Genomic DNA, 25,551 nt, shown 5'->3' with positions numbered 1-25,551 from the left:
ATGTGGAATGTAACTGCACAACAGCTGCTACTATAGACAGCCAGATCAGCAACGCCTGTAATCCGTTATCCATGTGGGATTAACAAGGTAGTGAACAAGGGTGTCTTAGTCATCGTTTTCAAAGGTCTCCGGTTCAGCGCCTGTCCACACTACCACACAACCCCCGGAGTGTTCAAACTTCCCTAAGGTGCTCTTAAACTCCGGAGTGGTGTGGACTCGAGGTGTAACGTAAGTAGTGTGGATGTAGACTAACTCTTGGATTGTAAAATATACATTCATGCTTTCTTAAAGAAAACTTTTTAAGACAAGATTTTAAAAGAGGCTTTCACCAAGCTGCTTTACTTTAGATAAGAAATGCCGTAGTTGTGATTGGTGTCTAATCTTCTCTCACAACTCTGGTCCATGCTTTTATTTTCTATTGACTACATCAATGCGTCAAATAGTAAAATGACTTCACAACCCCGAAATGATCTGACTTTGGGACTGAAAAGCAACACTAAGACGACACCAATCTTAACTCGGATCATCTCTCTTCTCTGGCAAATTTACAGTGTTGAAACATTTTGATAGATTATATAATAACATAAATATTATGTACAAAGTTTAAAACTGCAGTCCATACAATTCAAACTAGGTATTTACTGTAAAGAAAGAGAAATGAGAGGTTTTGTGTTCTACCTTTCAGATATTGCAGATGTTTGTTTCCAAACATGTAATATTATATCATCAGCATACAGTGTGAGCTTTAAATGTATGTTATTGATGATCATTCCCTTCATTTTCTCCTATATGACTAAAGTTCTATATAAAGAGCAAAAAGGCGTTGGTGACAAGGAGTACCACTGATTGGTACATTTTTCCAAAATATGAATTTATTTGAGTTCTGGCAGTAGTGGCTGAATATATTCCTTTGATGCTTCTTATTGAGTTTTCAGGAAATTCAAATATTTTTTAAACCCAATCAGATATTTACAATACAGACAAAAGCTTTTCAAACTGATAAATGTAGCATTTTATTTATTATTCCTAAATATGAAGAGAACATGTGAAAAGCAATTTGGCATCCCCATACAATGATCATCATGAATTAGGTCTCAATCTGGGTAATCTAGATTAAAGGAATCAAGTCTTCTGAATATTTAGAATATGATTTAGTCTACATTGGATACATAACATGACATTTTTGCCCATTTTGTGTTCAAACTGTAATTATCACTTCCCTTCATTAAACTGGAAAAGACGTTTTCTCAAGTGTCCAATTAAAGGAATGGAAGAGTACCGCGATCAGATCATCTCTGAAGACCTTATTGCACTCAGCCGGTAGACCGTCCCTGGTGTTTTGTTATTCTTTTAATTTATTCAGAGCAATGTCTAGATTGTCTTTGTTTCTTCCTAATGTCTGTTTTGATTTTGAGCAATTGAATTGTATCAATTAGTGGAGAAACCGTCCTGCACCCTGTCGGGGCTCCCTCTTGACAGACTGAAAAGTCTTTGTTTGTAGTCCAGCGCTAAAAGGGAAAGATGGAGGGATGTGGATGGAGTGGATGGGTTGCCTGAGAATTGGATGAACTGGAACATGTATATGTTTGTTTTAGCGGTAGCCATAAGATTGTTTGTGTATGTACATGACTTGTGTGCATGACAGGGATTATGCTTATCCTTTTGTTAAGGAATAAAAAGATTTTGATTCAACTGACATATGGTTATACTTGACTATACGCCTCTTTCAGACTCGCTCAGCTTGATCTAAATCAGTTTCAAACATGTTGAAATAACGGGATGAAATTATATGTTTCAGTGATTTTAAGGTGCACAAATACGTGAAGAGCTTAAAGAGCCAGGGACACTGCTCCTAAATGCTTAGGATGGGTTAAATGCAGAGGTCAGATTTCATGTGTGTACGTGTCTGTATACGACCGTTTGAAATTCAGTTTCCGTGTTCGTGAAGGATACAAGCTGTAAGTGCCGAGGTTACCCCTGTGTTGCCATATGCACTGTCTGAGCAAACGACACACAAACCTGTCGGATGTGAAATGTAGATTACGAGAGGATGCTTTACGATGTGTGGTCACCAGATAAACGACGAAGAATGCCCGACACTGTGTGCAGAGAATATTTCTTTTTTCATGGTCCAACACATAATTCCTCTTGGGCGATGCTCAAGAATATTACAAGGGATGAAAAACAGCTCCAGGAAGTGGAGAGACGCAAGAAGCCTCCCAAGAAAATCACTTTCTGTCCTATGAACCCGACACGCTTCACATCCATGAATTTTAATAATTGTCTTAAATTGGATTGCAACAGGTCAGTGCTGGGAATTCATTTAGTTATTGAGAAAAAAATGTCAGTTGGTTGTTGGACAAGTGTGTAAGATTCAGCGTATTTGCCCTTAATTAAGTATTTGTTGCTTTGGCATTTATTTATCTTTTTTCCACGGTGTACCTCGTAGAATTACAAGAAGATGACTGCCGTATATTCCCTAGACAATATGCGTTGTGTCTCCTCAAACAGTTGGAGGTAGAGCTGCAACAATTAGTTGATTGATTGATCAGCTGATCTAGAGATGGTTCCAGACGCTCCAATGTAAGAATGAACTAATTTTCTTGGTCTTACTTTACAGTTAATCGAATACTTTTCATTTGATTTTGGACTGTTGGTTGGACAAAACAAGACATTTGATGATGTTGCATTCGGCACTCAGCTATTGTAATGGATATTTTCACAGTTTTCTGATGCTTTATCGACGAAATGATAAACAGTTGATCTATTAAGCTCAATAATCAGTCTGTTAATCATTATTTATTATTGTGTAATGTGGCTTTCAGTCTCATTTTAGGATTTAACTTTTTAAAGACTCGTTGAGAATATGTACAACAACATTACCCCCTGTGGTGATTTATTTTGTATTCAGTGTTCCATTTATTTCCTGATGCTTTATTCATGTTTCCTCTGCTTGTTTTGTCAGACAGCACAGTTATAGCCACAACACTGCCAACAGCACATTACACGATTGTTGCAAAGGTCAGAGGCAGTTTGGCTCGGCCGTGATTCGAACCATAACCGCTCCAAAACAGCTGATCGGACTCGGAAAATCATTCTGACCCTCAGGTCAGTTTCATTAAGCGGGCTTACAGAGTTAGCCAGCTGTCAAACATATTCTCCATTTTTTTTGGAACACCAAGCAGCAACAAGAGAGAAACACCAGAAGTGATAATTCAAGCCTTATAAAGACTGCATTCGTCGAGCTCTCACTAGCAGCCACTGGCCACTTAATATTAGTCTTTTTTTTTTTTTTTTTCTTCTTCAGCAGAGATTTAATTGTGTGCTGAATAGCAAACCACTTGAAAAGGATTTCCTGCTCCCCTGGGGTTTCCGGTACTGGAGCCTCGGCAAACAGACCGAGAAAATTAGAAGATAGGATGCCGTCTATTCCAGTCTTTAGATCAATGTTTCCAATATGATGAAAGACCTTGCTCTTCCACACTGAAATACAATTAAACAAAGATACGTGCTTGAACCTTTATCAACTGCTAGTCTCAAATGTATCTTAAAACTTAATCTGCAGACTATTTTCTGGATTAATGCTTTGTTATTTAAAAAATGCCCATCACAATATCCTCGAGCCCAAAGTGACTTCATCGAATATTTGTTTCATCCACAACACACATGTCTAACATTAAAGACCGATTTTTCTTACCATTTGACTTAAACAATTAACCAGTTATCAAAATAGTGGCCAACTAATTTTCTATCGACCAACCGATCGATTTATCAACCAATCGTTGCAGCTCTTTTACACACATGACCTCTGGTTGGTTGGGTTCTGTAGCAAACCCATAATCTATACAGCGCTTGATGATCGTGAAGGCAAATAAGCCCCCCAGGAAGCCGTAAAGAGGGAGTATGTGACTTATCTTGAATTGACTCTCAGCAGAAACGGAGGCAGTGGGGTCTCTTAAGCTCAAAGAAGGGAGGATGGAAGGAACAGTGACTTCCTCCTCTCGCTGCAGCTCGCTCTGCAGCGATTCACTGTATGAGCTCTTAAGTCTTTGTCGCACTCTCTCTCTCTCTGCCTCACATCACATAACCCTCTTCAAACTATGCCTGAGAGAGCACCTGAGCTCCCAGGAAAGGACACACATATGTACCTATCTCTATGGATAGATGGATAGGTATATACACACACACACAAAAAGACACAAGAGACACATAAACACACATCGACTCCAGCTGAGCCCCCCCGTGCTTACAGTGGTGTTAGGACTGCATCCTTCTCCCTCAGCTGTGGAAATAGACAGATTACTGATGGCTGGGAACGGATGCACCCCAACAACACCATGAGATTTTATAACGGAGAAGAAATCACTTCATGCATGTTTGTCAACTAGACTTTTATCTCTGTTTTCTTTCTGTCAGTGATTATAAATGAGTAAGAGGAAGCTTTTCATTTGCTCAAATGTTTTTGCTGTACGGTTGGACAGGCTATCACTAAGAGTCTCATAAATCGGTCTCCATATTAGTGTTTGTTTTCCCTTTGTTGTGGTTTTATTTGGCCGCTAGCATCCAGCCAAACCGGAAATAAACTCTGATTATAATCATTCATCTTAATTAAAGTCTTCCATCTTGTTTTTAAACCAGAAGTATGTCATCTGCTGTTGACTGTGAGCCAAAAAACGAAGGAGAAACCAGCCGATTTCGATGAAGGAATATACCTCAGTTTAGAGAATAAAAAGAGAATTAGCATAGCACACATGAAAAAGATTGCCTCTCAAACCATTTTGCCGCTCAGACTGCACTCGCATCAAACAGCTGCGCTGTCTGAAAAGGTCAAAATCAGTAGAATCACTTTGCATACGTGAAATCTTCCACCTTCATCTCGTGGCCTAATTATTTCAAAAGAAATGTGAAACAAAACCACATCCACCACACAGTGTGACCGCAGTGGAAGGAAATTACTCCACAGTTTTAAAATTCTGGATAAATGACACTCAAGAACTGAACCGTCACAGAAGGACATTCAATTCTATTGATGCCTGTAGGGACATTAAGGTTTATGCAAGGATCAGAATGAATACAGTCGAACGGGGAAGTATAAAATACAATACTAACACACAAATACAAACAGTAGCTTTGCAACAAGGGGAAAGCGTACAGCACAAACTGAAACTGCCTGATATTAAAATACCTGTGGTTTAATCTTGCCAGTCCAGCCGCATCCCACCCACAAATTCTCGCGTCTGTACTCCACCTCTTCCTGCAACCCCCCCCCCCCCTCTCCCTCAAACATGCCTTCCTCCTCCTGCTAATTACCAAGTGTTCTGCCTTATTCCTCCAGCAGCTTGTTAAGCTCTCCAGGAGCACAGTTGACCCACTTTACAAGCAGATCTGTAGGCCAGAACCCTGCTGATGGCTGCTTTCTCTCTTTTCAGTGAGCTCCACATCACTTTATATACACACACATTACATTACAGATGCAGTCGCATAGAACAGCAACAGTGACTGATGCCATATTGTTTGCAACAGAGAGCAGATCCACTTGTGAACAAACACAATATAGGTGTGAACAGTAACAAGAGGTTGAGTGTTTTGCATTTAAAGAAAGAAAATGTATGAAGTAGTTAAATATAACATAATAGAGTGGCAATTTCAACATTTACTTTGTAAAATCAAGCTTAAACATCTGTACTGTCATAAAAATGATAGCTTTATTATACATATTAATATTCAGAGAAAAACTGTGGATATATATAAAAATGTGGATATTCTCCAATATTAAAGTTGTGAATTTTCAAGAAGAAAGTCACAAATTTCCGAGAAAAACTTGAATATTCTCAAAGATTGAAGTCACAAATGTTGCCGGCGTCTGGATGTGTTTGTGCCTAAAGTAGTGATCTGATGGAAAGGATGGCCTCTGAGTGACACATATACTTAACACAAACATATACATACGTTTTCTTTCATGTGGTTCCTTGTTTTTGTTTTTTTATTTGTCTTGTAAATTTGTGACGTTAATCTCGTAAATGTACGACTTTACGATCTCAGACAACATTTCAGTTTTTTTTTTCTCGGAAATTTGTGACTGTTTTCTCTGCATTAACCACTTTAATCCAAGAGAATATCAAAGTTTTTTTTGTCTTACATATTTTTGTTTGAATATTACCCCCCTCCCCCCGTAATCAAGTTATTCTTTAAATCAATTTGTGGTTTTCATTCCAGTCCAGCAGAAATCATTTTGTGACAGACATGAACTTGAGTTATATTTACAAAGACATTCAAGTGAACCAAATCACCGATGTGACATCTTTATGGTTGCCGCCACACCTCTCACCCTAAACACAGCATTGACTGCATTGACGTCTCTTGAGGCTCTGCTAAAATATCAAATTACATCCCTTTGTCTCTGTCTTTGTCCCGATCGTCATCAGCTGTTAAAGCCTTCTTAATTGTGCTTCTACTATCACACATGTATCATATAGTGTTCCACTGAATAAAAATCATGTCGGGACAAATACTATGTTTTTGTAAACCACGTGGAGCCCGCTGAATTTGGGCTAATATCCCCGTCTCTTAACTACATGAATATTTACACATTAAAGCAAACACAGACAACAGTACATCCCATTAGCACTGTGAAGTCAATACCAGTGCCCCCGTCATGCTCAGTTTAGACGCAGACAAGATTTGAATATGCAGCTCCAATTATAAGCCTGTTTGTGTATCCAACTCATCACCGCTGCTGTTGCCTGAAGCCGCATCTCAATGCCTCTGCTTCTCTGAAGGTAACACCGCGTCCAACTCGTCACACCGGAGCCGCCATTAACACAGCTCCCTAAAAAGCATGGAGTCATTCTGCAAATTTCCATCATTAGCCTCACCTCCTCTGTGCCTCCCCACCCCCACTCTTCAAAAAGAATCAATAGCATCTGCTGCCACACAGCTAAGCCTACTTCATTGCTGATGGAGACAAACAGCGGGTGAGCTAAATTGATTAAGTATCAAGCTATTTTTAGAGATTGATGATTTCTAAGTTTGTCCACATTGATGAAACGGTGAAGCAGAAGTCAGAGCATTGAATGCTTTCATGTTCTGATGGGTTGTTTTTTTTTTGTGCAAAGAAACAAAGACATCATCCGCCATAACTTTGTGATGAAACAAACGCGGCCATGTAACCCATGCCTGCCACCGCTTTCGAAATGATGATGAAAGGGCGTCAGCACACTCGGGGTGTCTGTGCAGCCTTCATTTGTCACAAGCCTCCAGTGGTTGTGTGTAATTAAACGTGCGACAAAGATCGCTGCGAAGCTAACAAACAATGCATGTGAGAGGGCTGATTGCATGTTGTGGCATATTTGCAGTAATTATCAACCCCACCCACCTCCACAGCCACCCACGCACTGTAGAAATGTTCGCCTCTTTAAGTGTTATCATAACACACGTGACAGCAAACGGTTAATCAGGAAAAGGGCCTTACTTCCTTCAGCCCGCGTCCCCCTTCCCCCCCCCAGCTGCCTCGGTTTATTTGCTCTGCATCTGTTTAAAGTGTTTCTTTGCCTGAACAACAGAGGGTCGCACTGGTGGAGGAAGTGTTTGAATCGCCCGACTACTATAGGTTTTTCCCCTGAATCGCTGCCATAATGTTCATGATTTATCAATAACGATCACGTATATAAAAATGCACGAGCTTCTTTGTCAAGCTGCACACCTTTTGTTGCTGCACAGCCGTATGCGGGTACATTTATTTTTTTGGATGAATTCATCTTGTGTGCCGATTGTCTGCCCGCGCGCATGAGAATAACATGGCTCAATTTCCATTTTTATGAACAATCCTGTTACCTCTGTCAGGGAGACCGATGGAGAGAGGTCTGCTGGATCAATGTCATTGTGCCTCTGGCATGCCAAGGAGCCGGTCCACTACTCCTTCCTTTGCTTCCACTCACCCCACCCCCCCCTTCCCTACATACTTCCACACATGGTAACAAGTACATACACTTCTACTGTGTCACACATGCACCGTTTCTCACAGATTCACATTCTTCCCTCACTATTTCTCAGCCATCAGTTGACAGGATGTGTTCTGACAGTTGACGGGTCCATCAGCATTTCTTCCTGCTCTCACTCCACAGACAGCCGGCCTGCAGAGACCCAAACATAACCTTGAGCTAACTTAACCTTGAGCTAAATGAGCTACTTATCCGGACCCGGGGGTGGGTTCCTCTGATATTCGCTGGCCATGTTGTGCGCTCGAGACGCTTAAAAAGAGGCAGAAGAAACCTGATGCCGAAGCATTTCTTAGCAAAAGAAATATGACAAACAGGATTGGTCACTTTTAAAGCCCCAGCTGTTATTATTTTTTTTGTCACAACTGCTTCGCTCACCCACACAGAAACACACACCATTTGGCGCAGGCTTTTAGCCAAAGTAGTAAGAATAATGTGCAGTGGGGGTGGAAGCAGTAACCCTGGCAGTGTTTGTGCTCCTCTCTCCCCATTGAGCTGTTCAGCGCCACATGGAGCACACAGATAGATAAATCCTCGAGCAGTGGAAGATTAATCAGAAAGGAATGGTGGCTATTAGACAATGTCAGGCAAATAAAATGTGTTCCCCGGATTCCGGTTGATGTCAGTGTAAGAACACAAGTTGCCAAATTAAACCCCCCTCTGGGCTTTCATGATAAACAGCGAGAAGATAGTCTGGCACTGAGTTAGCGCCTTTGGATTTGACTGTCAAAGAGAAGAATCCATCCCCAGCATGTGCTTCTTCAAGACATGTGAAGCAGAGGTTTTGTTCTACTCACACACTGAGGATCTTGAATACTTGAAAAGATGTGAAGCAAGCTGCAAAGACATCATTGTGTGTGTATGTATATATATTTATGCACAAATATATAAAGCCTCGGTACTGTACATTTGTGCATATTCCAAGAACAAAAGAATTCCGGTATTAATTTTTAGTAAATTATTTAGCAAGGGGCATTAACATATCTGTTGATTCTCTGGGAGTGCTGCACAATCAATAGTGGGAATCTATTTGTGTTGTTCTCTCTGTTGGCGTCAGTCAGATAAATCACAATCAGTCAGAAAAGAAATCGGAGATCCATAAATGTTTCAGTGTTCCATCTTTCCATCGTTATTGTACTCTGTGAACAGAGGAACTTACTGAATGCCAAGCCACCGGTGACTTTGTTATAGGATGGTGTTTCTACCGAGTGCAGAGCCCCAAAAATGCTGCAAGGAATGCTTTCAAGGAATATTTGGACACTTTGGGAAATACGTCCATTTGCTTTTTTTGCTGAGGTAGATTGGTTTTACAGGGCGTGACATGCTGGTGGTTGTGAGGAAATGTTTTGGGACTCACAAAATAGTACGTAACTTCCCGTAAAAACATTTTAACATAATTTTATGTAGAGCATAAACAAGGTATAACATGATAATCATTAGGCTGGTAAGCCGATTTTAGACAAAGCTATGCTAACCGTTTACCCCCAATTGCAGTCTCTATTCTAAGCTAAGCTACCTTGCTGCTGGCTTAAGTGATGTATTTACAAACATAGCTGGTCGATCTTCTCATTTTACTCTTGCCAAGCGAGCAAATTTATTTATGTTTGAATGTCAAAACTCTGGTGACGTAGTTATTATTGTGTACTGTTTTAACAGAGTGCCAAGCCCCAAAAATTTAGCTTTCCTCAACATTTGAATCATCATGTTGTTGAAATGAGGGAAATCCCCCCTTGCATATTGCTGCATATGCATTCCTAAATTAGATTTAAGGTAATATTCAAAGTTACAGGAGATTGTTGGTTTTCCTCAGAAGACTGTTGTTATTTTGCCTCTTATTTCCACATATTTCTCTGAAAACAAGAAAATGTTGCACTTGAACGAAATTGGTTCTCTGTTCACCTCCCACCAATAGAACGTAGTCTGGTTTTCAAATGGCTCGTTGCCATTGCATGTGTTTGAAGTGCAAATGTGAGTGTGGCTGTTGAGTCCAAGAGCAACGTTATAAAGTATTCATGAATCAAACTACTACATGCATTAAGGTACAAATTTGGATAATCTGCACATAGTTGTGTCGTTTTCTTTCTTAATATCGTAATATATATATATATATATATATATATATATAATTTATTCATTCATCATGGGGTCCTTTCCTCAGAGGTCTTTTTCTTGAGATGACTGTTAAACAACAAGCACTACTGTACACTATGCAGAAGCAAAGCAATGCACAACGCTTCCATCTCCTGACCTTAAGTCGTGTGTGTGTGTGTGTGTGTGTGTGTGTGTGTGTGTGTGTGTGTGTGTCTGCTTGTGTTTTGTGAGTGAGATTCTGTGAGTGCGTTCCTTCCACCGTATAACGGTGTATGCGAGGAGAGAGTGCCTGCAGGGGTGTCAGCGGAGGTTTAAGATATTCAGCTTGCTGTCAGCACCGACACATTTCTCCCTCTGCACCGCTGCACAGATATGCAAATCCGGCTTCCTCAGAATGCAGAGCACCAGATCAGCTTCAATTTATTCCATTCTGCTCTCTCCCTCCTTCTGCACTCACCCTCCCTCTCTGTTCTTCTCTGTTTCTCTCCCCCTCTCCTTCCGTCTCCGCTGTCTCCATTCTGTCTTTGGTTTTTCTGTTTGGTCTTAGCTGCTCTGTTCATGGCATATGCCCCCAGTGAGGAATTGTGTGGAGGTGAGAGGATTTCTACTGAGTCTAGGCTTAGTGCAAAGAAGCGCTTCATTCTCTCAATCTAGTACAAGAGGTGCAAGATTGCCTGAGTGTGTGTGTTTTATTCTTGGCGTTGTCGAGGATTGTTTGTATTGTGCACACGCAACAATGTACCTCTCCCTTCCCTCTTGTTAATTACCAGCGATAGAACAGCGACGGCCTACATTGCTAGTGGTGAAACACAATTAGTCAGTTGCCAAGCTGCTCTCAAAAAGGCTATCTCACCAACACACAGTGTCATCAGTAATCTAGTCTCAGCATAATCTAAATGCCAATGTCTATCCTCTGTGATCCATCCCCAGCCCACACTACATTTACATTCTAATTAGATGTGGCCACGGCCGCTTTATAAGGACCCTTTTTAATAACCCGGCTGTGCTCACCTTTTCAGAGTCCCATCGCGGCTGTAAAAAAAAAAAAAAAAAAAAAAAGAAGGGCTGCACTTTATATTTTGTCCCTTTGACATTGTGGCTACTGAGGATTTAAGTAGCTTTCTAAAGCCCTCGGCTCCCGAGTGTGTGTAGCCTGACGAGAGGTTTTCTTGTCTCTCGAGGATGAATTGCAAATGGAATTGAAAGAAATGGAGATGTGGTGTCAAAAGCAGGGATAAAACACCAACGGTATACACATCACACCCAACGTCACCATACTTCAGCATAAAGGATGTGTAATTGTAGTCCTCGTGGGATTGCTTTTAACGTTTGTTGAATAAATACTTCCTTGTAGTCTGTTATAACTGTGGTACTAAAAAAAATGATTTTACTGATATTATGTTTTGATTACAATTAGAGCTACAACCAACAATTAATATCATTAACGATTCTCGGTTGTTCTATAAAATGTGAAAAAAAGATCAATCACAGTTTTCCAAAGTGCTTGGATGTCTTTATTTTTGTCTGACCAACAATCCAAAGATATTCAGTTATTTATCCTAAAAATAAGTAAGAGATCCTACAAATGTTCTAATTTGAAATGCTAAAAAAAACTAACTTAAAAAATTAATAAATTAGATTAATCTTCAATTATTCAACTAATGGTTCCCGCTTCATTTGTAATTCACTTTTTATGAAAAGAGAAATTTACATATCAAAAAATAATTTCAGGAAATCCAGTCCGTCCTGGTTTTCACTCTGTTGGATTAACATTGTTATCTGGGTGTAATTAACAGTCTTTTTTATAATTCTGTCAGCGTCCTTCTCTAATTTGCTGAGATCTGACAGTTGTTGAAACAACATGCAGTCACCAGGCTTTCACAGTGTTTGGAGAAGCTGGGACAACACGTTGTTTCAACAAGAAGATATTATCGAAGCTGATGTGAAAGCAATAAAACATCTTCTGGATGACTGCCCTCGTTTTTCACTCTTGTGAGTGTTTCCTCGAGGCTGCTGAGGAGTCTGATACTAGATATTCTCATGAATGAAGCATTAAGCCGTTTAATTTTAATTGTATAGCGGCTGGTTAGCTAGTTAGCTAGCTTCCAAGTTCTACTGTGCATTCATGCTACAGTTACAGAACATTAAAAAAACAACATGCAAACAAAAGTACAAACAAAGTGCGTTACTTTAACATGTAGTCTGACTTTACTGTTTTTAAATTACAATTCATGATAGCCGTTATCCTTTCAATTAGCTTATGCTAATCTCTAGTGCTAATTCTAATAGCTAGCATGTTGACTATTGTTAAAATTATGGTTAGGTAAGAGTTCTGTAAAGGGACTGCTATGGTGACAAAATACAGTATTAACTCTTCTAAACATTTATGAATTTAAGTTAACATGCAAGGCTGGAATATGTGTATGCTAGCAATTAGCCCTATATATGTGTATGCTAGCGATTAGCATTAGCAATTCACAGACTAAGGCTACTCTTCCCTTCACTTTTCATATTGGTTTTATAGGAAGGGGGCATGTTGGCATTAGGCTCATTTTCTTTAGTATCTAATGAGTTATAGCTGAAATTATACAGTATTTACTGCTATTTCCAATCTCAGCATTCATAACAAATTGAGAAGTGCAGTGTAATCTCAAATGTGTTTGGCTTAGTTTTTCAATCCTGAACACAGTGCTTTTATTTAAATATGAATTAAATGTTTTCATTGTATGTGCTAGTCTTTAATCCTTATTTATTTTATCTATTTATTTTTCCTTACCTGCATTGGTTCTTTATTAGTTCTTTCTTACATTACAAAATGTGTAACTATCGTAATAAAGAAGTGTAGTGCTACGACCAAGTTAAGCTGATTTGATGATTGCAAAGTCGGAATAACAGAAATAAACATTCACACTCGCCCCTTAGCTTTGGAACTGCGTGCGTGCGTGCGTGCGTGCGTCAGAGTCAGATTTCTTATTATGTTCATGTTGGCGTTTTGAGAGTCTAATACGGCTTCTGAATTCTTCTGTGTGGTCTAATGAGCTTTGAGCCCTCATGGATAATACATGACGGAGGGTAGTGATATAGGGAGAATGGAAATTCAAAACAGAGTTATCTTCACTGAATCCATTTCTGGAGTTTATTATTGCGCATGGCCACTTACAAAGATTACCTCTTTTTTAGTCAATGGTGCATTCTTGGTTAAACTCACTTCAACAACAGATATATGGAGAAATGTGCATTTAATACAAAAATATAGCTATTACGATACTTCAGAAATATTGCTTTCTGCAGTCTGTGCAATCTGAAGTGCCGTAAGCTTTGTCTGTATTACACTGACACTGTGAAGTACTCTAGTAGAGCGTAAAGCCAGAATAGTGGATTGTGAGAATAGGCTGTAGTCGGATCCAGTAAGTGAATTAGCAATTACGTTTTTTTTTAAGCAACATCCCAGAGTCTTCATATTCTCTGGGCTCTTAGTCAGGACAAAGGAAAACATTAATGCTCAGACACAGTTCTGTGGGGAAATGCTAAATAGATGCATAAAGCAGAGACAGTTCCTGCCCATGATCCGACAGTATATTCATAGGAGTGACACAGTGCCAATCAGTTTTGTCGATTTGCATCTGTAGCGCTCATGTTGTCTCCTTCTCTGTTTTTCCTGTTTGGTTATGGATGAGAATCAGTACCCGGTGACCATCACAATACAGTGTACTTGAAAGGAACCAAAAATACAAACATGTTCTTTGTTTCACACCACATACAGCCTCGATGCAATTCACTCCAAAAGGCGACATGATGTGATGAAAAATCTGAATTAAATTGCCCTGAAATGTGTTTCATTTGCAAACTGTGTGTTGATGATTAGAAGAAAAGTGTTCCAATATGTGAAGTGTTTCCCATGATGCTTTATCAAGGCTGCTGAGCTCCAGCTCTCTCAATAGCGAACTGTTCTGCAGCACCAGCTTATTGTCGAGGAGACGTGATTGATAAGCTGTGAGGCTCTGCTCCTATTTTCTAGAATCACTCTCGGCTGCAGGAGAAGCCTCCGCTCTCTGTTCGGGATCATCAGCACAGGAAACTCCCAGTAACTGATGGACCGTCGTGCTCAGACAGTGCAGGTTTCCCAGTAATTGTGCTTGTAAATCCAGAGCCAGTGTTTCTTTTAAACCGGTGATGTTTAACTCACGGGCACTCTTCAAAAGAAAGGGTCGGGCATCAGTGGTGCTATGACAGAGTAGGACATGTAACACATGGCTTCCAGAAGGACGATCCATCTGCACTTTCATTTGTGTTCAACGGGAACTGATTCATGAGCAAACTCACACAAAAAAAAAACATTTCCTTTTCTGCTTAATAGTTTGTTCATAACAGTTAGTTGTTTGGTGTGGCCAAAAAGAGGCTTGAATAAAAATAAATAACATGATTTTCAATAATCAGCTGTAATAACAGATGCAAGATTCCCTTGCAGTCACTTGTTAACATTTTCTGCCAGAAAATGAAGGAAAGTGACGCGCTCACTAGACCATGAAGCCGTACTCAGCTTTAACTTCAGTTTATTTATAATGCAACACCACCCAAAGGAGCGTCTGTAGACTTTGCAGGTTAGAAAGTAAACACACAATTATGTAACCTTCGACTTTGTAGCTTTTGATGAGCAGCCTACATGACGACAGTCATTACAGAGTGGTACTGACGGAATAAGTGCTTTAAATTTAGTCCTAAAACGGTGTAACGAGCTTAAAGTGAGCAAACCGACAGCGATATCTCAAAGTTAGTCTACCAACAATAGCGTCCCAAAGCGACATCTGTAAGCCCAGAGTGAGCCGGATTGAACAAGGATGCATTGTATTGCTTGCGAGTTCAAGTTTTCATTTGCATACAATAAAATAGAGTAAAAGGGACATTTCGTCTTTCATGAAATATATCGTCTTGCCAACAACCCACATTCAGTTTGTGAGCAACTTTCTTTTAGAATTGTCTTCATTTTGTCTTCAATGTTCTTCATTCTGCACAGAGCTTTAAACATGTGGATACTGTATATTTACAGCTTTAGCTTCGAGTTTCGGGCCAGAAACGGCAGTGAAATCTTCTTAAGAGCCCTTGAACGTAAAAACAAAAACTATGTCGGCTCCAAGCTGTTTTTCAAACATTTATTCTTTGTCTCCAGAGGACTGAATAGATGCAACAAACCTTCAGTTTGCACTTGCCATGATACCTGATTGGCTGTTGACAGTCAATCAGTCCAATGTTCTTTGGCTGACAGACTTTAAACTGTTCACACATCAGCTGAGCTTCTCTTGTTGTTCAGCTGTACAGGAAATTAGGCCGCTATTGAGAAGTTGTTTATCATGTGTGCGTGTGTTTGCAGTGTGAATGTCGGATAAGAGGGGAAGGAAAGACAATTGATGGAGCCAAGTGACTCCAGATGGGGAGCCATGACGTCAGGGTTGAGGGGAGACTCATTACATTCAGTTTGTGTTGTGGCCTGTTAATATACCTTGTGCTATAAAATTATAGCAATGTCAACAGAAAGCTGTGGATCATCAACCAAGTCCTCAAACATTTCAGAACCACAGATTTTAGAACCACAGACCCGTTTAGTTCAGACTGATGTATTTATTTCACACCAAAAAAAAGCCTCCAGCGTCGAGCTGTCAGCTCAAGCTCACACATCTGGATTGATGACCGCCAACAAGCTTCTTTCCAACTAAATAATCACCATCTATTGTTTTGCTCTGCAGTGTATGAACTCATCTATTGTACAAAACATTTACACACTAAACATTTAGCTTCTGCCTCAGTTTTTACCTTTTAGTTTGGCTCGTATCATACGTGTTAGGGTGTTTGAACCGCTAACGCTCTAAATATGAGCTTCACTTTATAACCTGTGAGGCCAATGTATACATACAGCTGGAGGTGGTCTTCATCACTCAGTTTGGCAACTTTCTGAAACTGACAATCTGACAGTCACGCTCGCGTTCTGCAGCAGCAAGCCAAGCATGTTGGAAAAAGGAAAACGGGCAGAGCTCCAAGCACTTCTCTCTTTTTTCTTCTCCACATTCCTCACATTGCTTCTAGTGCCTCAGTGCTGGTATGGTGATCGAGTCATTGTGCTTTCAGGAGAAGTGAGACTGAAATTAGAATCATATTCCGAAAAAAGACACGCAGCAGTAACTGAACCCTTCACCTCCGCCCCTACGCTTTTGAATAACAATTGCACAGCTGGAGCTAAACACACACGAGGGAATACAGCGACCTTTGTGCTACCTGTACGTGCAAAGGCGGTGTGTTTTCAGGGTTCTGCTTGTCGAAGTCTTGTACCAGCAATCCCTCTTACAACGACGGCCAGCTTCTCATCCCACCTGCGAATTTAGCAGCTCTAAAAAAGAATGTACAATCTCAGCCACCTGATATGAGGGAAGTCCAACCGTGTTCTGATTGACTGTGCAGTATATACAGCTTGAGGCTGCTGCCACCACGCTTCAATGGCCATTTGTTTTGCCATAGCAAAGTCCTTGATATGCTAATGATACTGTTTGACTCTAGAGGACCAAGATTAAAGGCACAAGCAATAATCTGGTAACACTTTAAGTCCCCTCATCTAGCATTTGAAAGCAGTTCACACCATTAATAAACGGTTTATAACACTGTAATGTAGTTGTAAGTGCATTTATGACATGTTAGGTATTTGTCCACATTCATAACTTCTCCTATGAAGATATTTTTTGTATTTTTAGAACTGTATTTCACTATATGGGTGTGCACAGGAGGAGTTATAGTTGTTGACGCATGAATAAAGACGACATTATGTTTTTGTACTGCTTATGAATGCTTCTCTTTTTTAAGTGGAACAACATCTGTTGAATCAGTTAATCCTTATTTGGAGGTGTTGGCAGATTATAATGCAGAACGTACATCATTGTAAATGACGAAGTACATTTCACAGATTGAAAGAGATTTTGTTATTGCTGATAATTATCAAAAAATGTATTAATTCAAGACCACACGCTTATTCAAAGTGTTTATACTTATTCTTAAACCATATTGTACTAAACCAAGCCTAACAATCCACAAAATGCATTCCAGGAAAGACAAAGTAACTGAAAGCAGGTGCGATCTATACTCTAGTTGGCAGGGCAGCACTTTGGGAGCCCTGATATAAACCAGCCATCACCACGTCCTCACTGCTCCACATCCACCCGCCAACCGGCACCACCTTCGCTGTCCCCGACTTGTCAGACACCGGTTCTCTAGCGAGTTGTGACGAACTGTCATGTGCGTGACTAAACCGGCTCAACACTGCGCTGTTGGTTGGAGAAATCACTCAGCCATTACAGCCCCTCAGTGTCTGTGAAAACAGCTTCAGGCAGGGAGGTTTGGACCAAGACACGGAGAGAGACTGTTTTCTCTGCAGTGGGAAGCACGGTTCATGCTTCTCCCTAACCCCTTTGCAAACAGCATGCCAACGCCAGTCTCAAACAGCACCTTCTCTATCCACTTGTAAATTCACCAGCTCGGCAGTACAGGAAGGGAATGTAAATTAGGTGTGACTAACGGCAAGATAGGAATCCATGCCGTTCTCCCCCTCCTCTCTCGCTGTTCTCCCCATGGTTACCGAGGGTTTTGTACACATTCGCTTTCCTGCGGTGCTCAAGGCTGTCGGCTTGGTTTCTCGTACAGAATGACTTCAGCTGGAGGTGTACTAAGCTGAGGCCAGATAAGGAGAAGAAGATGGAAGCGTAGTGTTGCTGAGCTCAAGTCAGAATGAAGCCTTTTTTTAACTAAACCTATTAGGTTTTTCATGAACCAGGAGCCCTTTCGCCAGTCATGCTTGCTGAAATATGGGAAGTACAACTGCCACATGGGATTTCTCAGAAGCATTTTGAGCTGTATTGACTGCTGCAAGCTTTGTAAACATACGTACACTGAATTATTTTTACCTGTTGGAGGATAAGGTTGGTGATATATTTGTCATTGCAAACAAATACCATGAAAAGACCAAAATGAACAATAACAGAGTACAGCGAGTACAGCCAAAGCCTGATACAGATTATTCCTCTGTGCCATAAAGCTCCATGTCCAAACACATCAATGAGCCACACATTGTGTGCATTACTGTGAACATATAGGTTACTTTTAGTCCCACGTACGCCAGCCTGGTGCACCCAATGTATATAAATCCAAATAATCCCCAAAAAATGCACTATTTCTTATGAGCAACTGTGCAAACAACTACAGAATGAGATATCCATAAAACTATTGGTTGGATTTCCGTTAAATGTTGTGCAGACGTTCATAGTTCCCAGAGGATGAATCGTAAAGACTTTGGTGATCACCTGACTTCATCCAGCGCCTGCAAAACTCATGACGTTCCCATCAGCTTTCGGCTGTACTTTGTGTTTGCTGCTATTTAGCGATTATTATCATACTTGATGATAAAAATCAGCACGTTAGCTTTTGTTATTGGCCTTGTTTAAAAGTGAAACTTTACAGTTGTGACCCGTTTTTAAAGATGTCTTTGTTCTGAATGAACAGACTTGGGGCCGAGTGTCATGGACGTTGTAGGGAAGTCAGAGAGTGTGAAGAAAGGGGAAACGCATCGTTGGGTTTGGTTAGTTTGTGGGATTTGTTGACAGAAATTAGACCAGCATCATCTACCAGATCCCCAAAAATAAGTATGTGAACTGAAGCTTCATCAGTTCACATGAGCCTTTCTATGAACTTCAGATGTGAAAAGTGCTCCGGTGGAATATATGCCTTCACATATGTTCCTTGACACCGTGTTTGAATTCAAGCCATTAAATCCTGCCATTTAGTTTATTTTGCACTCTAGACTTCTTTTTCTACTCTGCAGGCAGTATACTTGTGATAGACGCTGGTTACTGTGGGAGCCCAGTGGGAATCCATGTAACAGATACTGTTGAAGGTGTTACGTTCAGTCACAGAGCTGGTGGTGCTCCACTTTTAAACTTCCCCTCTTTCTGTGTCATCATTTGAAGGCATGAAGTAATTACCCCGTGTCAGCGTGTGTCACCGGAGAGCGTATCAACATGTGGATAAAGTGTATATGCAGAGCTGTGCTTGGTTTATTATCCAGGTGCATTGGGACCGCTGTGTAATAAAAGGATAGAATACAAAATTCAGCTTTCTATTCTTCAGCGCGTAGGCAGTTACTCTCACAGAAAGAGAAACAGCCAATTATTCTTGTGATTATTACTGCAAGGAAGCTGATGGGCTCGCGTGTTATTGATGTCAGCGAGGATGTCAATGGACCTCTATTTCAGTCCAATAAATACTGCTTGCACTACTGCCCCTGGCTTTTCAAGGGATTATGCGAGTGCGCTTTCCATCAGCGATTGGGCTGTGTTCTCCCGCTATGTGTAATGGGAATAATATGCACGCAGTCATATGAATATGTAAGCGGAGTATCCGAGTGGAGTGTGTGTGTGTATATGAGCGTCTGTGTGGCTGAGTGTGTGTTTTTTACGGCCCTGATGATGGAGCGCCAGCCCTCTGCAGACAACCTGTGCTTATTTTATGGCCTCCTCCCCAGCTGCAGCATGTGGGCAATAAACCTTTCTCCAGCAATCTCCAAACAGTGCAGCAATCAATGGGAAATTATCTCAGCCAATCGATGGGCCGGCCTTTCTGTTTCTCCCTCTCTCTCTCTCTCTCTACCTCTCCTATCTGTATCCCTTTCTCCCACCACCCCTCCCTCTCCCTCTTCTCATCCCTTCTGTCTCATTTCTGCTGTCTCCCTGTTTTTTTCCGCCCACTCCTTCACTCCCCTCCCCCACTTTTACTTGCGTTCCCTCCAGCTCTCTCTCTCGGCTCCGCAGCACCTACTCTGAAATGCGACAGCTCAGCAGCTCCGGAGCCATTTACAAAAGTCGCCTTCACCCGAGGAATATGGTACATTGCTGGATTGACATTCCAGGGCGAATATAATGAGTCTGACTTGTTCATACAACCTCTGACGGACGTGACAACGGGGGCCACTTACTGCACCCTGTTGTTGCTGTTGTCCCCCCCCCCCCCTCGTTTGTGGCCAGCTGTACAAAACCTCGTTATTCGTCCAAGTTTCACTCACGGATGTATTTTAATAAGTTCAGGAAATTGCCTAAGGGACATTTCTCAAACTGTTTCCCTGCATTAGAAGAAAACGCACTAAGTGGATCATTCAGTTGAAGCAGCGTTCATACTCTGAAGTTGCTATGGTGACAGAACTGACAATTAACTGTTACTTTGGCTTCACTCAGAAGCACCAAGGAAGTAGACTCACTCCAGTGATGAACCCTTTTAAAGAGATATCAGAATTAGGAAAGCAACAATGCTGATACGAATATCAGAAATCAGATTTAGCTGTAAACACATACAGGGAATTTGTCTTTTTTGTTGTATAGACATACGAGCTAAGAACAAGGACAACAAAGCTGAATAAAGGTAAAACATAAGCATTTAACTACTGTTAAAAAAAACATGGTTGCTAGCTTGTCTTGCTTACACCTTCAGGTGTGTTTGCATTATTCTATCATCAATTTGTTGCACTTTCTAGGCATATCGAGATGATTTTAATGGATAAGTAACAGCCATAGACTGCACGTCTGCCACAGAGAGGAACATATTCGTGTATGATCCCTGTCTGTCATACCAGCTAGATTATCATTGCTGGAAAGGTTCTGGACAATGAGAGTGGAACCACTGAAAAAACAATGACAGAATGCAATTTAAAAAATATTGTCCCCTTCAGCTCTTTGGAGCTTTATAACGTTTTTCAGCATGTTTTTTTTTTCGTTTTGTTTTTGGCCCCAACTGTTTTGGTTCTCTCTTCCCGCACTCAGCGCAGTTTCAGTAAAAAGGCTCTAAAAGCCCAACTGTAAGCCACCTGCCCGGCACTTAATAGCAAACAGACACATTTAGCAACTAGCCGGTGAACATAGTGGAGCATTTAGCAGCTGAAGAGCCAAATATTTCCCTCAGGAGTTGTAGACACAAACACAGTGAATATTGAACTTCCATCTGCCAGGTGGTGCTGACTTTGAATAATGTTGCTGCTTGTCCACTGGAGGTGTAAAATAGGCAACTGTTTAACAACTTTGTAAGGTGATAATATGTCAGTGTTTGCAGCTCGTAGCGTTGCTCCCAGGTGGCACAGAAATGAATAAATGGATCCTTTCGTGGTAAATAAATGTATCAATGCATATTTCAGATTTTTTTACACATTGTGGTGTGACTTACTTATTGCTACTGATATCACTGCGACTCTTCCAGCCAGCCGGTGGCTTGAATAAAACCACCAAATCAAGCATTGCATCAAGCATTGCATCAAGCATTGCATCAAGCATTGCATCAAGCATTGCAAAGATTTCATCTTCTGTTTAGTTTAGTTGTTTATTTAGTTGTGTGGCTCAGAATGTCTTTGCTCGTCTTCATTTTAGCACCAGCTGGCCTGGAGATCGGACTTGTATATAATGTCAAGAAATCTATGACATTAATATGCTTCACCCGGCAAAATGTATTCATAGAAAAAAAATGACTTTGTGCACGGTGCGTTCTCACTTCAGCATCCTTCGGTGTCCTTGGAAGTTGACGCATTTTTCATTATGCTTGGATGCACATCGGGCTAACTGTGCTGACATCGGCCAAATGAGTAACTAACGCAGTGCAGCTGCTAAATGCTCATTCTGTGAGTGCTCGTTTTAACTCATATAATCAGTTTGTTTTCATATATATATACACACACACTCGTACATTTCACAGAGACGTCATGATGGGGGAAACTGCCAGAGGCAATTTTCCACAATATTGACTCAAGCTCTCACTGGAACAACACCCAAAAAGAATCGAGAATTACGCACTTCTGTTATGGTGGATTTATCGTTCGAGCAATCGCGGATAACCGCTTGGCAGCATTCACCCCCAAAAAATTCCAGAGGTGTTTCCACGACCTAAGCAGCTCCTGGCAGAACAGACAGACACTGACAGCCATTCAGACAGACTTGGAAATGGTGAGCAAACGGCACTTCTCCTAAACACCTTGTTTATGCCGCTGCTACCCACAGAGTTCAGCCATAACGTGACAACATTTAAAAGAAAGCACAAGTGACAACCTCCACCCCTGCCTGTCACACTTGTATCAGTTCCCCCCCCCCCCCCCCCCCTCCCCCGCCTCAGCCACGGGGAACACAGCCAGCTAATGCTGTGGTTTGACAAGCAGGAGGCTTGTTAGTCGGAGAGGCTCAGGCTTATTATCGGCCCTGCAGTTATGGACGGGGTCAACACGGGTTATCAAAGCTCAGCTGAGGTGGTCCGGCAGAGAAAAAGGACAAAGCAGCAGATCACAGTTTGTGAGTATGAGCTCTAAAGGAAGAATTTGATATTTTGAATGATACTGTGAGGGCTGTTTGAAAGGAAAGGAAAGGTGTCGGTTACAGTGTGTTAGGAGGTCCTGTCGGAGGTCCTGTCGGTGGCTGAAGGGGTTTTGTTTACACAACAACGCTACACCATACCTACAAGCATTTATATAAATAGCAACTTGATCAAATCCCTCTTTGAGTTCTCAGCTGTTTTTCATCTTCGCAAACATTCTCATCTGAGCCTCACATGAATCCGTGAGCAATAAATTATAACCATGGAGATTGTCACAACAATGCCGGCTACTGTTTTACGGCTTGGAAATGGCGCTCTGCTAATCAGCAAGTCTGTGCAGGACAGGTGCTGTTAACCGACTCGGCTACCAAATCAAAACAAAAGAGATTGAGGGAAAGAATCCTTGACTGTTACATTCTTGGCAAACTAAGAAACGTGCACAGACATTAAAATTCTTTGGATGCATCAATTGAATACACAGAAAGACGATTGTGTGTAATGTTTATTAGTTTCCATTGATAGCACTTCCTCCTTTGGTTTGGATTCTATTTACATCTGGTGCGAATCATGTATTTCTGCTGGAGTTCATGCTGCTGTTGCAGATGGCTTCAAATCAAGTTGTGATAAAGGTGTCCCACAAGGGTCAATATTAGGCCTCCTTCTATTTATTTTATGCTGACGATACCATATTTTATGTCATCGGCTCTGACTCAAATCAGGCCTCCAGACCTCTTTTATATTTAAGACCTGCGTTAATCCTTCTATTTACAAGGGCTATCATGGTGGATTCGCTCATCATGTGCCTGCATCTTCACTTCCTTTTAAAAACGAGCCAAATCTTCAGTAAGACGTAAATCTCTTCAGGAATTGCAGGCATCTTTATTATGAAGTCTTACTCTATTTTACCTGTTCTTGCATTGCTGTGTGTGCTTATTTCCTTCCGAGTGTGTTGAGTGGCTCTTCGACTAAGCCGTTTCTGGCCCGAGGGCGTATTTCGCCATGGTTTGAAAAGCATAGCATGAATCACCAGCACACACCCATCTTGGGTTGTTATGTTTTTGCCTGTGCCTGGCATTGTAATTCGCCATTGATGCATGTTCCAGACTCCAGAAAGACAAAACATATGCGCTTCACAAGATCTCAGGGCTTTGATGCTCCTACTGCAATCCATTCTCCCACTACAAATATAATAGCTACAGTACCGCATTCGAAGACTTTGTTTGGATTGCAGAGTGTCCCACAAAATTCTTTAAATTCAAACTGAACTTTTATACCGATACTAAAGCTGTTGTTTCCTTTCAAAACAAAATATCCACTCAATCCACTGTACTATTAAGAGATGCCATTTACCACAGTGATAGTCAATCCTGTACTCAACACAGCTGTCACACTCAACACTGTGACTGATATGAGAGAAGTTTAATGGTCATCACTGACATCCAGAAGGCGTCAGCATACCTGTGTTTTCATTTATACGGCCTTGCTATCAGCTGTAAATTGCTGGTGATACTTAACATCCTTAGTTGAGTTCAAAGTGAACAACCATGACACCAGATCCCAGAATTGGTCGGCTTTAAAAGCTCCTTATGCCACCTCTGAACCGGGGAAGACGTTTCACTGGCTGGAGGCATTATGATATCGGGTTGTCAGTACGAACGTATTATGTATGTTTGTATGCGTGTATGAATATGAGAAGCATATCTCAGGAGCACCTTGAGCCAATTTCACCAAATTTGGCACAAATGTCCACTTGGACTCATGGATGAACTGATTAGAATTTGGCTTTCAAAGATCGCTGTGACCTTACAAAATATGTTTTTGGCCGCAACTCAAGAATTCATCAGTTATTTATGACAATTTTCCACAAACGTCTAATATGATAAAAATGAAGTGATGAAGTCGAGACACTCTTATCACTCTTTGCTATGGAACACAAGGTCTGATTGGCCTTTTACCTCATCTCTCTCTCTCTCTCTCTCTCCACTGTCTATCCGTGGCCGCCTCTAATCAGCTGGCCTTGAGCTCTCAGAGAGGTCACTGTCCCTTTGATGGTGTTTTGATTCATCCCTTCCTCTTTTCTCCCCTCCCCCCCTTTCCTTTCACCCCCTTTCTCTCACAGGGAAGCTGGAAAGTCACTACCACCAGGGTGCCAAGAAGGGGCTGGTCCCATCCGCTGCAGAGTGACGTCAGGAGGAGGAAAAACGGGAACATGGCAAACTATGTTTTCAAACACATAGCTTCACTCTCCACTGGGTTCTCCTGACATTTTACCAGGAGTTATCAATGCTGACATATTATCAATATCAGCTTGCATTTGCATTTAGTATAAGGAATATTGCCTAAAAGTCTGCAGTACAGAGGCATATAATCATTTTGACAACCTTCTACATTCTGCTTTGTCTCGATTTGTTTGTTTGCATAAATAACAAAAGATCCTTATGTTTAATTTTGTGCTTCTCTTATTCCAATTAAAATTTGATTTGTCAAAATAAGAAAAGCTTGTGTGTTGTTCTATGCCGATGGCATCATTTAGAAAATGTTCTGCCATCATCTACTGGTTTCTCAAAGCACAAGATATAAACTAGAAATTGCTCAATTTAGTTTAATTTCGCTCATCAGTGTTTATGAGACAAAAACATTTCAGCTTTGTTATTAGTCAAGAACCTAAAAAAACACGAGAGAAACGCTGTTCCTCTCTCCTCCTCGTCAGAGGCCGGCCTGTCGTTACTCTTCTCACACCGAAGACCATTTAGAACCAACAATAGCGCTGCTTTATACAACACAGCCATCTCATTCATCTCAATGAGACCATTTCATTGGCACAGCTGGGGGGGGGATGACACGACACGACACACAGGACTCCGGCAAAAACAATGCAGGGCCGTGAAGTAAAGATGTTGATCCTGGCTCATCGGCGTAATCCAACGTCACCCAGCAACACACTGTTTAGACTAATCAAATACAGTACATGCATGTGGGCATTCCTTATAGCATTGTAGCGTGTAAAGTTAAGCATTGTAGTAATCATGTTGTTTACCTCACAAGCATTGAGCGGCTCATGGACTAATTATTGGACCTGGACTTCTTGGATGGC

The 25,551-nt window shown here is 41.1% G+C and overlaps 1 protein-coding gene across 1 annotated transcript in view; it reads left to right on the top strand.

The window, feature by feature from the left end:
• trip4 (thyroid hormone receptor interactor 4) overlaps positions 1-24,954 on the top strand; it is a 68,450-nt gene extending 43,496 nt beyond the window's left edge. The window contains exon 13 of the mRNA XM_076078708.1: positions 24,577-24,954. Coding sequence (XP_075934823.1) covers positions 24,577-24,641 — 65 coding nt within the window. The 3' untranslated portion in view covers positions 24,642-24,954. The remainder of the gene's footprint in view (positions 1-24,576) is intronic.
• The last annotated feature ends 597 nt before the right edge of the window (positions 24,955-25,551 follow it).

This window comes from Anarhichas minor, unplaced genomic scaffold (genome assembly GCF_050575085.1).
Source record: "Anarhichas minor isolate MPS153535 unplaced genomic scaffold, ASM5057508v1 ptg000067l, whole genome shotgun sequence".
NCBI lineage: Eukaryota > Metazoa > Chordata > Actinopteri > Perciformes > Anarhichadidae > Anarhichas > Anarhichas minor.
The sequence above is the reverse complement of the archived record's forward strand: the minus strand, read 5'-3'. Positions and strand labels throughout refer to the sequence as shown.